The sequence below is a fragment of the Acipenser ruthenus genome, chromosome 13, assembly GCF_902713425.1.
Source record: "Acipenser ruthenus chromosome 13, fAciRut3.2 maternal haplotype, whole genome shotgun sequence".
In the NCBI taxonomy this organism is placed as follows: Eukaryota; Metazoa; Chordata; class Actinopteri; order Acipenseriformes; family Acipenseridae; genus Acipenser; species Acipenser ruthenus.
Window position 1 is genome coordinate 25,381,287 of NC_081201.1, and position 14,786 is coordinate 25,396,072.

The 14,786-nt window shown below is 35.1% G+C and overlaps 1 protein-coding gene across 1 annotated transcript; it reads right to left on the reverse strand.

Moving 5' to 3' along the window:
- Nucleotides 1-2,235: 2,235 nt before the first annotated feature.
- LOC131740136 (ciliary-associated calcium-binding coiled-coil protein 1-like) lies at nt 2,236-11,369 on the reverse strand. Its single transcript, XM_059035260.1, has 5 exons — nt 11,350-11,369; nt 9,735-9,807; nt 8,149-8,286; nt 5,430-5,555; nt 2,236-2,307 (listed from the first exon to the last, which is right to left on the reverse strand). Exons 1-5 carry the CDS (start codon nt 11,367-11,369, stop codon nt 2,236-2,238), a joined length of 429 nt encoding a protein of 142 aa, XP_058891243.1.
- Nucleotides 11,370-14,786: the final 3,417 nt, after the last annotated feature.

The window sequence follows — 14,786 nt, forward strand, 5'->3', positions numbered from 1 at the left end:
AACTATCTAAGCTTGTATAGTCAACAGTCACCTTCTAGAGAGGTTGTTAAAGGCTGCTATAAATATCAAATCTGCTAATATTCAAAAAGAGAACTTATTCATCTTTAGTTTGAGGTTGTTCAATGCTGGTTTCAACTCCTCTGACGTGGATTGGGACACAAGCCTGTTTCATTGGAGCACTGCTTACTGTAAACACAATCTAAATTTACTGCAGTTTACAGATGACTAACTGATCAAAAAGCATATTTTGGTCAAACTTCTTACACATGGGAATACAGCCTATTGTTCATGTTAATGGATTTAATGCACAAAACATAAAATACCTCCACTGGCAATGTTCTCAAAAACATTGAGTTATATAAATATCTCTGAATTACTGTACTTTAAACCAGTTAAGGTAATAAATAGGTTAACTGTATATTAAAAACAACATATGAAAGCAGTCAGAATACCAGATAGCTTTAATTATGACAGAGCCCAAGCACTTTTCAGATTTCAATGTAGTCTGGCTGCTTGCCCTTTGTGAATATATCCCCTGTGACCACGCTGAAAATGTTTTTGCTGAGAACACTAGATGGCTCCAGTTCAAAGGGTTAGACTGTACTAAAAATATAAACACAACTTCACTGAGCCCACACAGCTCACAGCATTCTTGTCACATTTAAAAATGGTGTAGTTTAGTTTAAATTATTCAGGTAGAATCAATATCACTATACAGGTTGTTTTTATATCCAGTAATAACGTTTTTCAAAGTAAAAAAAAAAAGCATAAAAGAACAGTAATAAACAGAAAATAAGAATGAATGCAAGTATAATAGTTAAGATAACTGTTCTGTGGCAGATCTTCCATTCCAGTTGATTGCCATAAACATATGTAACCCAGGCTAGATCAGCCCAGTGTCTTATTAGAGGTAAGAGCCAGCGCCATCTAGTGAACAGGTATTAAGGATCAAGATTGTTTTGTGTTGCTGGAAATACTGAGCTGTGCACCAGATAGTGCTGGCTTTTACATCTATAAAGACTTGGCCGATCTAGCCCTGGTTACATATATATATATATATATATATATATATATATATATATATATATATATATATATATTAGCTCAGAGCCAGCTGCCCAACATATCTTTCTCAAGGGAGCATGTGTTTGAATCAAAACATCGGAGGTATTTATAGGTGTTTGACAGCATGACAACTACTTGTTATTCTTTATATTCAAATCCATGATTTATTCTTACATATAGTAATGGTGTTCTATATATTGTGACATCATTTCTACTTATATCTTTAAATCTGTATTCATTCTAATTAACATTATTTTATAGAAACTTATATTTATATTATCATGCAATGCCGGCTCTGAGGATCAGCCTTAATTTGGCTTCCGCAGCACATCAGCATGCACAACTTTTGAATGATATTGTTTATTTATTTATTTAAATGTTATATATTTATTGGAGTTAATTAGTTTATTCTTTTCTGTTGAGTCCCGCTGGCATAATCGTGTTCAGTCTATTTATCCATTTACTTTCTTTTATTCTTCTATATGTCTCATTGTCTAATTTGAGCTGTTCTAATACTACAAACATTACATCATTTATGTCATGTCCTTGACTGGTGAAGTGCTGTACTATTGGTTCATTCATTTTTTTATTTCTAATTAATGAAAGGTGGTTCTGAATTATTTTATATAAAGTAGTTCCAGTCTCTCTTCACATTTTTCACAGGCTAGTCCATAAACAACATTGCTATTTTTACAGAAGGTATTCGTTTTTATTGGATATGTGTTGTTCTTATGTTTAATTATATTTTTACTTTTGTCCATGTATTTACACACTTTACATGTACTAGTGCAAGTATTTGTAGAACCTACTCTGTCAATTATTCTTTTATGTTTACTGTGAACTAAAATATCGCCTAAATTAGCTTCTCTTTTGAATGCTACAACTGGGGCCTTAAGAAATACTTTTTTCAATTTTTCTGAATTATATATATATATATATATATATATATATATATATATATATATATATATATATGACTTATTGAATAAAAGCCACTAAGAATAATCAAGGGGATTAAGCAAAAGGTTTGTTGTTTCCAGTGAACTCATAAAATATGACTGAGTGTTTGAAGTTCTGGATGAAGGCTAACATTGGTGGCATTTAATCACATTTTCCCAGTTTGACTGTGTTTAACAAATGGCATTATGCCTCCTTTCAATTTCCTCACAGTTAAGTCTTAAGTCTGTTCATTCTCACAATGTAGGTCTCCTCCTGTGCTTTGCGCTTCTCACTGATCTCCATCTGTCAAGAAAACAGAGGAAGGGTTAACACAATGAGATTACATCAGGCTGCACAGTCTCTGTCTACCGCGCCTGATAGTCCTTAGAATCTGGTCAGTATCCTACAGCACAATCATATCCTTTTTGCAGAGATTTGGTGGCCTGCCCTCTCCACTCTTGATAACCTCTTATCACGTTACAGTGGCAGAACAGACACATTCATAGGGTATCATTTATGAACAGCAATGTTTCCTTAGGACATTGTTTAGATATTGTTTTATTTATTTAACATACATGGGATTCAGTGATTGTTCATTTGTTTCTGACAATGCAATCAGGGTTGCTGGAATCTGTTTAATTTCCTAAACTTTAGGATTAAACATGTTTAAAAGTTTAAATTTGAACATATTAGGATTTTTTAATAATTGTTTAAAAATCACCTGAAGCCTTCCATTGGAGAGCTGTTTTTTAAGATATACTGTAGGCTACAACAACATTAATGTGGATTAGAATTCATGTGTACAGGGAATAAATATTTAATAAATAAACATACATTGTACACATACTACTGTGTACACACTGCAGCTGACCTTTTTGACATGACATGGTTAAACTATTAACCTCTCTAAACGAGAATATAAAATAAACATTAGTGATGTACTGTATATTAATGCAAAATTGTACACTCATCCCAGATATGGTTTTGTATTCGGCCACATTATCAGTTTGCTGATTGGAGATTTGACTTTATTAATTAATTTACACGGTTTAACCTTTAGTATCAAGCTGGTTTGAAGATGACATTTTCTACTTTTTATTATACCGGACCCATTCTAGTCAATACCCCTGGGGCCCTAAATTGGATTATGGAGTTTCATTATTAGATATTGTCGAATTTTAGCAGCTGTTGCATTGTATCAGGCCTTTTTTCCCAGCGATTCGTCACCACAAATGTATAACACATGTGTCTCACAGTTCAAGCATGTCCCCTAAAGTGGCTGTTAGATCAATGCCAATTCATTTTTAACCCACTACATTTGAACACTGGAGTTTTATACAAGCCTCTGCTCATTTACAACATCCTTCTTCTGAAACCAAGTAACCAAAACACAGCTATTTTAAACTAATCTTAATTTGAAATAGTTTGCAGTGTATATTTGAAAACACACTGCATTTTAAGACAAAGCCAAACACAAAAAGTGCTGAGAATAATTAGTTGTTATGCTGGAGATTTGACTGCAGGCAGTACACCAGGAGTTAATGCAAAATTACACTTATCCATGCAATTGCCAAACGGCTGTGTACATTTGTTTTACATGTTTTGTTTTTTTTGTTTTTTTTTATTAAATACACATACCAAACCACTTTTGACTTAAACAATACAGTAACAAAAAAAGTACAGCATTCCTATCCATACTGGCCTATAATGATCAAACCCACATGAGTTGCTGCTCCCCAGGCAATGTTCACATCCAGGATATGCTATGGGAAACCAGATGTTAGTATTACAAGCATATCTTACTGCAAAAAGGCTCATTTCAGTGGTAGTGCACATTTTTTGCAGTATTTCATTTTTATTTTTTTCAAAGAAAAATAGTGTTATTTGTGAATCAGGATATACCTATGGTAAGGTAAAATGTAATGTACATAAGAGTACGAACAAAGAAAAATATTAATTGTGATGCATTTGATAGATATCTGTAAAGCCTACTGTACTTGTTGTAGCCAACATACAATGTGACTCATTTCAAAAGTATTTATTACAGTGCATTAACACTAATTCTTGTCATAGCACCTTCCCCTGTTTTGGTCAATCAAATTTGTTTGACCAAAATCCAAATCCTATAATATGAACCCCATTTTTTTTTTTTTTTTTTTTTTTAAATCTCAGAGGTCTGTTTTTTTATTTATTTTTCTTAACTCTTAACTTTAACCCCAAATTCAGGAACATTAAATAAGGTCTGCCTGTCAAGATAAGGGTGCGCTCTCTGTGAATTGCTGAAAATAGGGCAGCAGTGTGGAGTAGTGGTTAGGACTCTGGACTCTTGACCGGAGGGCTGTGGGTTCAATCCCAGGTCGGGACACTGCTGCTGTACCCTTGATCAAGGTACTTTACCTAGATTGCTCCAGTAAAAACCCAACTGTATAAATGGGTAATTGTATGTAAAAATAATGTGATATCTTGTAACAATTGTAAGTCTCCCTGGATAAGGGCGTCTGCTAAGAAATAAATAAATAAAAATAGCTTCACATATCCTGCTTATGGTCAATGGAAAGCAGGATATATATATATATATATTTTAGCCAAGTAAAGTCAACTGTATTGTGTTTCTGCTTGAACTGATTTGGGACTTCAATTGTACTCCATTTTAGGTAGTGAATTACAATCTATATGGGTTTTTAGGGATCACTTGGTTTTTTTGTTTTCTTGCATATTTGTAATGCTATATAGCAATTCCTTGTGTGTAAATTGTCTATAATTAGATATCTCATTTTGCACAGCCAGAACAGCTTCACTTTCTTGCCCAAACTGCACAAGGTGAAAATGTTACTGTGACCCATACCCACTGCATGCACTCAATATGTAAGATTGACTTACAGACACATTGACACATACCTTAATATAACCCCAGATTCTGATGCTATAAATAGCTAAAGTATGTACAGACCAATCACAATTCAATAAGCAACTCTCTAGCTATATGTGGAAATGTAAGTTTGATATACAGAGATGGAGAGATACCTTCATAGAAACCCATACTCTGACACTCTCAGTAACTTGTGCTGAAGTGTGTACAGACCATTTTTTAAAATCACAATTCAATAAGCTCTTAATGTATATACAAATGCTAACGTGTGACACACACATAAGACAGTCAGGCAAGCCTCCATACACCCCGAGATTATGATACACTCAATAATTTGTGCTAACGATATATGCAACTCTCTAAAGCGTTTGCCCTAGTATGTAATGAGTCCATTTTTTTTTCTTTAGAGCAAGGTGACAAACATTTTTTTACTGATGAAGCTATGCTTTGGATATTTATTTAAGCAAATAGATGTACTTCTTGTTCAGAAAAGGTTGAATGAAATCACACCTCTGAAGTACAATGGAGGGAAGGGGGGTAGATATTGTTAACATACCTGCAGGTTTCCAATAACGTCTCGTGTGACAAGCCCCAACACAAATTTTACATCTTCCATGGTGTAGGCTTCCAAAGGATCTTTGACTTCTGCTTCAGTTACAGGAGATCTCTCATCATTACCCACCTGTGAAAAGAAACAATACATCACCCAGAGAATGATTTTTTTTTTTGTACTGTGAAGATCTATAAAAATTGTATTAAAATAACATTTTATTAGTAAACCCTTTTTTTTTATTAACACCAGGGCAGATATTTTGATTACAGTTTCTATTTAATTTTTTGACCGCCACACAAATACAATGTGAGTAGGAATTCAGAAATGGGTAGCAACTGGGTGTCTTGTTTGTTTCAAAAACAGCGCTGTTAAATCCTGATCACTTAATGTACACATCTGTATATAACAAGTTGCATTGTAAGATTTCTAATGTGACTTTTATACTTTTAGATGGGATTTATTCATTGTTATTCATTTGTATCCACTGTAGACTCATAGCTTAATAACTATATTGGTAAAATTAACCAATAAAGAGCACCTTTTATTTGTTTATATTGAATTTTACTGGCACATCAGTTTTGTGATCAAATTAAATGATTACTTGCAAAACATTATGATTATAATTACTTCAAGATATGTGTTTTGCAAGAAAGAAAATAAGGAATGTATTTTTTTGTGTGTGCAATACTCTGGCTTCACTGAACTATGCAGTTTAACAGTATGTATTTTAAATCATGTTTTTTTAATACTGTGGTCAATTTGTTCCACTCTCTTACCATGTGATTCAACATCCCATCACATCTGTGTTTTTCTTTACTAAGATTTTCCATGCTTTCACTATGCTTTACAATGCACTTACTGTGCTACCATGATGTACATCCATACTTTCACACTCTCAAAACACAGAAGCCAATTATGTATTCCTTCCATATGGAGGTTGGTAAAATATTATCACATTTTAAGTAGACCAACTAGTAAATTGAATTAACTTTAGAAAATATCCCCAAATCTCTCTTAGAAACAACTTTCATGAATACCAGCGTGATGCACATACACACTTTTTTGCATTTTTACAAACTATGAGGATATCAGTCAAAAATAAAGCACACTATAATTTTAAATAATAAGAAATGACATAGAAGCCCCTTCTCCGTTCACCACCATTAATCTGCTCTGTTCCATGCTGAATTCTTCTAAGCCAGCATGAATATTTTCCAGGTTAAATAAATACGGTAGTTCCTATGCCACTTGACCAGTTTCTGGATATGTCTAAAAAAAAGCAAGTGCTGTACAGCAATGAATCTGGACATGTAACAGGGGCAGTGTGGCTCTGCCTGTAAATAGTGTTGGTGTTTGTATGTGTTTTAGTTGTGGTTGGCAGGGATGAGGTCAATTCCTGTCCCTACCAAAAAAATGTGAGAATGTGGCTGTTCCTAATGGAATAATTGGTGTTAATTAGGAACAGCCATGTCCTATAAAAAGAGAGCTCAAACCTCCATTAGAGAGACGAGCAGGGAGCAGGGAGCAGGGAGCAGGGAGCAGGGAGCAGGGAGCAGGGAGCAGGGAGCAGGGAGCAGGGAGCAGGGAGCAGGGAGCAGGGAGCAGGGAGCAGGGAGCAGGGAGCAGGGACGTTTGCTGCTACAAGAAGAGAAACAAATGCTCCTGTATTTTCATTTTTAAAACCCACTGTGATACTGCAAGACGTGGGTGAGAGATTTTCTGTTTCATTTTGTGTTCATGACTTGTTTTTATTTAACCTTTTTACTTTGGCTCTGTGAGCTGTATTTGTTTATAATTTGATTTAACAAAAATAAACTTGCAGTTCTTCATTCCTGAGTCTCCTTTCTGCCTCCTGACCACCATAGACATCTGGCCACTCTACCACAGGCAGACTATGGGGGATGGTGGTATAGTTGATAAGCAAAGTCTTTACACCAATGTAATTGGTAGCTTATGTTGTTTTACAAAATGAGTAACAAACAATTAAAGTGGCTGTAGTTAATAAATTAATTTCATAAATCTTATATGTCATGCGCTGCCATTTGCTGCATACATTAGGTCTCAAATGTGCAGGGCTGAAAGAAACACATGTTCCTGCAAACACATATTTCCATTTAAAATCATGCTATCTAGTACAATCCGAAGTTCGAGAGAGTTATAAATTTCCACACCTCATTCTCAGGATACTGTACCTGTTACTGCTTCACTTTGTTTCACTAGTCATTTTACATCAGTAGTGTCTTCTGGGTCAAAGCATGTTACTGGCTTAAAGCATGTCAGTACACAAGGAAAGCACCTGGTTGGTAAAAGGCAAGAAGCTGTTGGAGGGGTAGAGACAATTTGACTCTCCCGTTGAAATGGCAAAGTGCAACACAACCTGAAGCATGGCTTGCAAACAGAGATTGCTTTAAACTAGTACCAGATATCGGGTTTTAAAAGACCAATTTAACCAATAAAAATAAACATGTAAGATTTATATAAGAATTTTGTTAGCTACAACCTCTTGCTGTATTCAGAATGAATTTATACCGGTTTGTTTTCATTCATGCTGGATGCTGGATCTGCACTAATATATGTTTTCAATGTACAGTAGTCCGCAGGACTAGTTGGCACAGATAATAAGAATTTCTGATGACTATTTTTTTTCTGGTCACTTGAAATTCATCTCAACGAGAACTGACTGGAAGATAAAGAACTGATCTGAAAGAACATCCATTCCCACTATTTCTAGTAATAGCTCGTCTTTATTTTGTTCTGCTGGGGCCGGTGCTATAAGCTGAGAGTAGATGTCAGAGGACAGGCCTTCCTCAAGCGGAGCTGGGAATGGGAACTCTGTTGGCTTAATAACCGCAATGTTTTCCTTACAAAAACAAAAATAAAAAGACAAGATTCAGTAAGTCATAAGAAAATGAATTGTAAAACACTGGTTATCGTTCCTTTAAAGGGACACTTTATAACACCTACGGTACATGTTCCTACAATTCCCAACGTTATCCTCTTATTTCTGTATGAATCTCTATTGTTGTGTTTGCTAAGTTCATTATTTACCAAGCTTACTAACAGGCGTCAGTCCACAGCGCAACACTGATATGCTTCCCACACAGGAATAGTTAGTATGCATGGTAAATAATGATCTAATCAAAAATAATAAGATGTTAAACGGGAAAGAAATATTAGGAAAATGTAGATGATATAGAGTATGCTTTTAAGTCTGAAAAGACGAAGCTGATTGCCATGGCAGAGTGTTTCTGTATCAATTCTCCTGGGAGGTTTGTTGTCTTGGAAACCAACACAGGAGAGATTGCATGATTTAGCCTTTAATACTAATTTAGTACTACATTTTACTGTAGAAGGGGCCTTCCCTGTTTCACTGTTTTCAACATTTTTTGTCTCATAACTAATTGGGACAACACAGGATAGACTCTGTGTTTATGTCTATTCTCTTTCCTTATTTTTTTTTGTTGTTTGGATACATGACTCATACAACATGTTATCTCTTCCTTTTACAGATCATTAAGCCCAGATTCCTCTGCTGTGGCCTTTTTTTTAAAAAAAAATTGAATACTCTATAATGCAAACTTTTTTTCTCAATGTAATTATTTACATTTTTGTAAAGACAGTTACATTCATATTGTTAGATATTGTATAAGAATACTTTCTTTTGAAAAATGTATTTTTCAAAAGATATATGAGATTTATAAAATATCAACTCTAGTCTAACTTTGTTCTGGTCACATGCGTTTTGCTTTTTATAATTTTGCCCTGATTAAGAGCAACAACAGACATGATACATTGTAACAAATGCAGGAAAAGTCAGTCCTTTTTCAAATATCACTGCCCTTCCTATGATTAAAGACAGTTTCCTTTAAAAAAAAGACAGTGTGCCCATTCCTCTATTTAAAGCGACAAACTGCCCAAAGCATAACTAAACTATTGAATCTATAACTAAGTATCTTGAAAATGAACCTTGTTTCTTTTTTGTTCTCTGGTCTTTTAATAATGTTTTAAATGTCTGTGGTTTGTAGTTGCAGGTACTGTACTTTTTTGATAAGCCTGTATTACAGTTATTTTCATTTCAGGAGCTGCTCACCATTTCTAGTGCCCTACCAACTATAGCAATTGGAAAAATAAATCTAACAGAGCACCTACTATCAGTCATCTTTCAGTCTAGAATTCATGTCTGTATATCAGCCACGATGAACAGGCCGTTTACACAGAAAGTTATTGCTGCCTATTACAATATTGCAGTTGTTAGATTGTGGGTTTTACTCCTGTATTGTTATAAAATAAAAGGAAAACAACACTCACTTCCAGGCCCAGAACAAGCTCATCTTTTGGTTGACTGAAGAGAAATTCGTATAGTTTATAATGCTGAACTAAACTGAAAACATTAAGGTTTAAAAAATATACAGGACTACAGTCTTTAATGTAGTTGCATTTGATCAATACATTTAACACACAACTTTGATTATGATATATGGAAGTATATCATAATCAAAGTCATATCATATCATAAGTAATGGCCCAAAGAATTTGATTGCACTGTGTTCAGAACTGCTGTCCAGGACATGAATTAGCCTGCATTAAAATTATTCCCACGTGTCCATGCACAACTAACCAAATCTAATAGGCGTCTGCATAGACTCTGTTTAGACTTGTGTCTCTTCCAGACCATTCTAGGACTGTGTTCCAACCAGGTCCTTAATTACTTCACTAACCAGGCTCAATTTATACAATTAAAATCACTGGAACAAAGCAGGACAGTTCATAATAAATGACATAGTTTGAACAAAATGTTGGCTGAATGCATTGGAAAAGTCGTAAGTGTGAACCACTGACTTAGACTATGAAGCTGGAAGAAAAATGAATAATGTATTCACTGGCACTCTTTAAACTTATTTGCATTTACTTCTGCTTTATAGCCTAACAGAATGCATCACTGTTTGGTATTTCCAGTACACTGCGGTCTCTGTTAGGGAGCATATTTTTGTTCATATGTAAGCATCAACTTTGGTCCAGCATTTATAATATATTTAGCTTGATTGGGATTCTGTATTCGTTTACCAGATGTTAAGAGGTAGTGGGGACTGATTCCATTCTGAATTGTGTGTGTGTGTGTGTGTGTGTGTGTGTGTATACAGTATATATAAGGGCAGCTGGCTCTTTAAGCTTATATATATATATATATATATATATATATATATATATATATATATATATATATATATATATATATGAGAGTGAAAGTAAAAGGTCACATGTATCACACGTATTTCCTAGTATTGCCAAGTTGGAAGAATCTTAATACTAAATATAAATATTTGGTTAATGTGAAATAAAACATCTGAGCAGAATTTAGTAATCATATTCCAATACCAAATTAGCCATGCTCAGCATTTTCTTAACCACATCTGTAGCATAAATAGTAATCTCTCAGGGAGGATTGTGGATTATTTGAATGGAATAGTTCAAAGCTTTGCATTTTGTATTAATACCCCTTGAAGTATCCCTGTTTAACCCTGTTTTAAAAGCATAATGACAAAGAGGTTTGTGTCAAAGATTCCAATATTCTCAAGAATATGCTAATGAATGTCCATATTACTAATTATTCTGCTACCTGTATATCTTAAAATGTATACATGTATGTAGTAAATACTGTATGTGCAATAATTAGCTTACCAGTACTAAACACTGGTGCTTAACATTTTTACTCTAGGACATGCCAACTCTGATATGAACTAGACAATCACAGACTTTGCCTAGCCCCCTTTGTTCAAGACCACATAAAATCAAGCGCCTTAGCCCACTAAATGTGCTTCCAAGTAGTTTAGCTGTACTACTGATCCATGTCTTCAGAAACAGCTGTCAAGCACGTTATTTTTGCAACACAGTCTTCAAGCTGCTTCGAACAGGAGGAACTCACTCTTGTTGCTTTGAAGACATTCTTACTGCTTTAGTTAAGAAGATGCTAATTACACAACGGAAACTTATTAAGGTTACCTAAGTAAAAGGAGAGGTGAGCCAAGATATCTAAAATCTATGCGTGTGCATGTGATTAGATAGGCTACCAAATATCTTACGGTATAAATGTTTGTTTAAAAAGCTGTTCTAGAAATAATCAAGGTACTTCTTTTATTAATCTGATTGCATTCAGTACAATTTGATTGGTCCGTGAGAAATTACAAAAGAGTTCCCATTGTAATTGCTGTAAACTTAGGGTACTTATTACAAAGACATCTTCGATACAGAATCAGATATTCCAGGAATGAAGCATTTCCAAAACTTAATGTTTGTTTCTTTAATGGGGAACTGAGGAAGAGTCCTCGTTGTATTGCATGCAACTTACCATTTTATTGCTAAGTGATATCTTATATTAATACTAAAACAGTTGTACTGTTATTTCTACCACAATTTGTTTATAATTCATTTTGTGTTCTTTTAGTCATATCCTACAAAAAAACCTTTGATCTATGACAAATTATTCTTGTTTTTCTTGTAGCTGAGTGGGTGTTGAATGAACCTTCATCTAAAGGAAATTGAAAAGCCCAGATCCTTGCTATGTAAACAGACACCATTAACTGTAACAGCTGAACACCACACTGTCAGACCCATTTATTAACAATTTCCCTCCATTTTATACATCCTCCTATTCATTTAAACCAATCATTTTAAACTTGTATTTTATTTGCTGGGATAGATGCAACTTGGCCATCAGATGACCAAACTCCTCTACATCTTATAAAGCCAGCCAGGATAGCAGATTCAACATGACAAGTCTGCAAAAGTGTTTATCTGGATGGATACAAGGCCATTCCCAGATAATTACTGCCTCTAATCCCTTGAGGGATATTGGTGGGAGTGCAAATCTGCATCAAAATCAAAGTTTGACATCATGTTGTATTTACAGGAAGGCAGTACATTTGACACACAAAATGATACAATGGTATTTGGATGAATTAAGTGTAACTCTTATATTAATCTTACATAGAGAAAGCAACTTCTTGACATTTTTTAGATATGTTGAATCAACTGCAGCGTTATATAGATCTGTGTGGCAGGGCAGGGCCCTGCCTGTAAATAATATTTAGTTTTGTGGTGGTTTGGTGGTGGTTGGCAGGGATGGGGTTAATTTCCTATCCCTGCCAAAATACATGTGAGAATGTGGCTGGAGCTAATTGAATCATTTATATATATATATATATATATATATATATATATATATATATATATATACAGTGCCTTGCGAAAGTATTTGGCCCCCTTGAACTTTGCGACCTTTTGCCACATTTCAGGCTTCAAACATAAAGATATGAAACTGTAATTTTTTGTGAAGAATCAACAAGAAGTGGGACACAATCATGAAGTGGAAAGAAATTTATTGGATATTTCAAACTTTTTTAACAAATAAAATACTGAAAAATTGGGCGTGCAAAATTATTCAGCCCCTTTACTTTCAGTGCAGCAAACTCTCTCCAGAAGTTCAGTGAGGATCTCTGAATGATCCAATGTTGACCTAAATGACTAATGATGATAAATAGAATCCACCTGTGTGTAATCAAGTCTCCGTATAAATGCACCTGCACTGTGATAGTCTCAGAGGTCCGTTTAAAGCGCAGAGAGCATCATGAAGAACAAGGAACACACCAGGCAGGTCCGAGATACTGTTGTGGAGAAGTTTAAAGCCGGATTTGGATACAAAAAGATTTCCCAAGCTTTAAACATCCCAAGGAGCACTGTGCAAGCGATAATATTGAAATGGAAGGAGTATCAGACCACTGCAAATCTACCAAGACCTGGCCGTCCCTCTAAACTTTCAGCTCATACAAGGAGAAGATTGATCAGAGATGCAGCCAAGAGGCCCATGATCACTCTGGATGAACTGCAGAGATCTACAGCTGAGGTGGGAGACTCTGTCCATAGGACAACAATCAGTCGTATACTGCACAAATCTGGCCTTTATGGAAGAGTGGCAAGAAGAAAGCCATTTCTTAAAGATATCCATAAAAAGTGTCATTTACAGTTTGCCACAAGCCACCTGGGAGACACACCAAACATGTGGAAGAAGGTGCTCTGGTCAGATGAAACCAAAATCAAACTTTTTGGCAACAATGCAAAACGTTATGTTTGGCGTAAAAGCAACACAGCTCATCACCCTGAACACACCATCCCCACTGTCAAACATGGTGGTGGCAGTATCATGGTTTGGGCCTACTTTTCTTCAGCAGGGACAGGGAAGATGGTTAAAATTGATGGGAAGATGGATGGAGCCAAATACAGGACCATTCTGGAAGAAAACCTGATGGAGTCTGCAAAAGACCTGAGACTGGGACGGAGGTTTGTCTTCCAACAAGACAATGATCCAAAACATAAAGCAAAATCTACAATGGAATGGTTCACAAATAAACATATCCAGGTGTTAGAATGGCCAAGTCAAAGTCCAGACCTGAATCCAATCGAGAATCTGTGGAAAGAACTGAAAACTGCTGTTCACAAATGCTCTCCATCCAACCTCACTGAGCTCGAGCTGTTTTGCAAGGAGGAATGGGCAAAAATTTCAGTCTCTCGATGTGCAAAACTGATAGAGACATACCCCAAGCGACTTACAGCTGTAATCGCAGCAAAAGGTGGCACTACAAAGTATTAACTTAAGGGGGCTGAATAATTTTGCACGCCCAATTTTTCAGTTTTTTATTTGTTAAAAAAGTTTGAAATATCCAATAAATTTCGTTCCACTTCATGATTGTGTCCCACTTGTTGTTGATTCTTCACAAAAAATTACAGTTTCATATCTTTATGTTTGAAGCCTGGAATGTGGCAAAAGGTCGCAAAGTTCAAGGGGGCCGAATACTTTCGCAAGGCACTGTATATATATATATATATATATATATATATATATATATATAAAATAGGCACATTGAAACTGCAGCCCATTTTATGGTAATTACCACCCATGTCCCGCTGTCCCGAAAGCCTAATACTGTTTTCGCATGAACTGTCTTTTTTTTACGCATGTGTATTTTCGCAGCAAAAACATAAAATAGAAAATTAGAAAAAGGACTGGAAAGAGCAGTAAAATATGTTGTTGTTATTATAGCTCTGCTAAATGTATTACAGCCAGTTTATTAAAGTGTTGTGTAAATTGATGCCTCCATTTTTTACAATAGACAAGCAACTGCAGTAGGGTAGACGACTTACTCTTAAAGTGTTTTTGTCTCAAAATGCTTTTGGTAAGTGAAGAAATCTTTTTTTTGTAAAAACTCTAGATGTGTAATAACCATTGATACAACTTTGGAGGCTTACTATGTTATGTGAACTGTAGACATACATCTAATAACATATATCTTAGTGTTAAAATACATT

Bases quoted from the DNA above. Each gene is read 5' to 3' on its own strand.
- LOC131740136 (XM_059035260.1), bottom strand. From the start codon at position 11,369: ATGTCTTCAAAGCAACAAGA. The intron at 9,808-11,349 runs GTGAGTTCCTCC...TAATGTTTTCAG, and splicing joins ATGTCTTCAAAGCAACAAGA to TTTAGTTCAGCATTATAAAC. The intron at 5,556-8,148 runs GTGGGAATGGAT...TTCTTTTCACAG, and splicing joins ACGAGCTATTACTAGAAATA to GTGGGTAATGATGAGAGATC.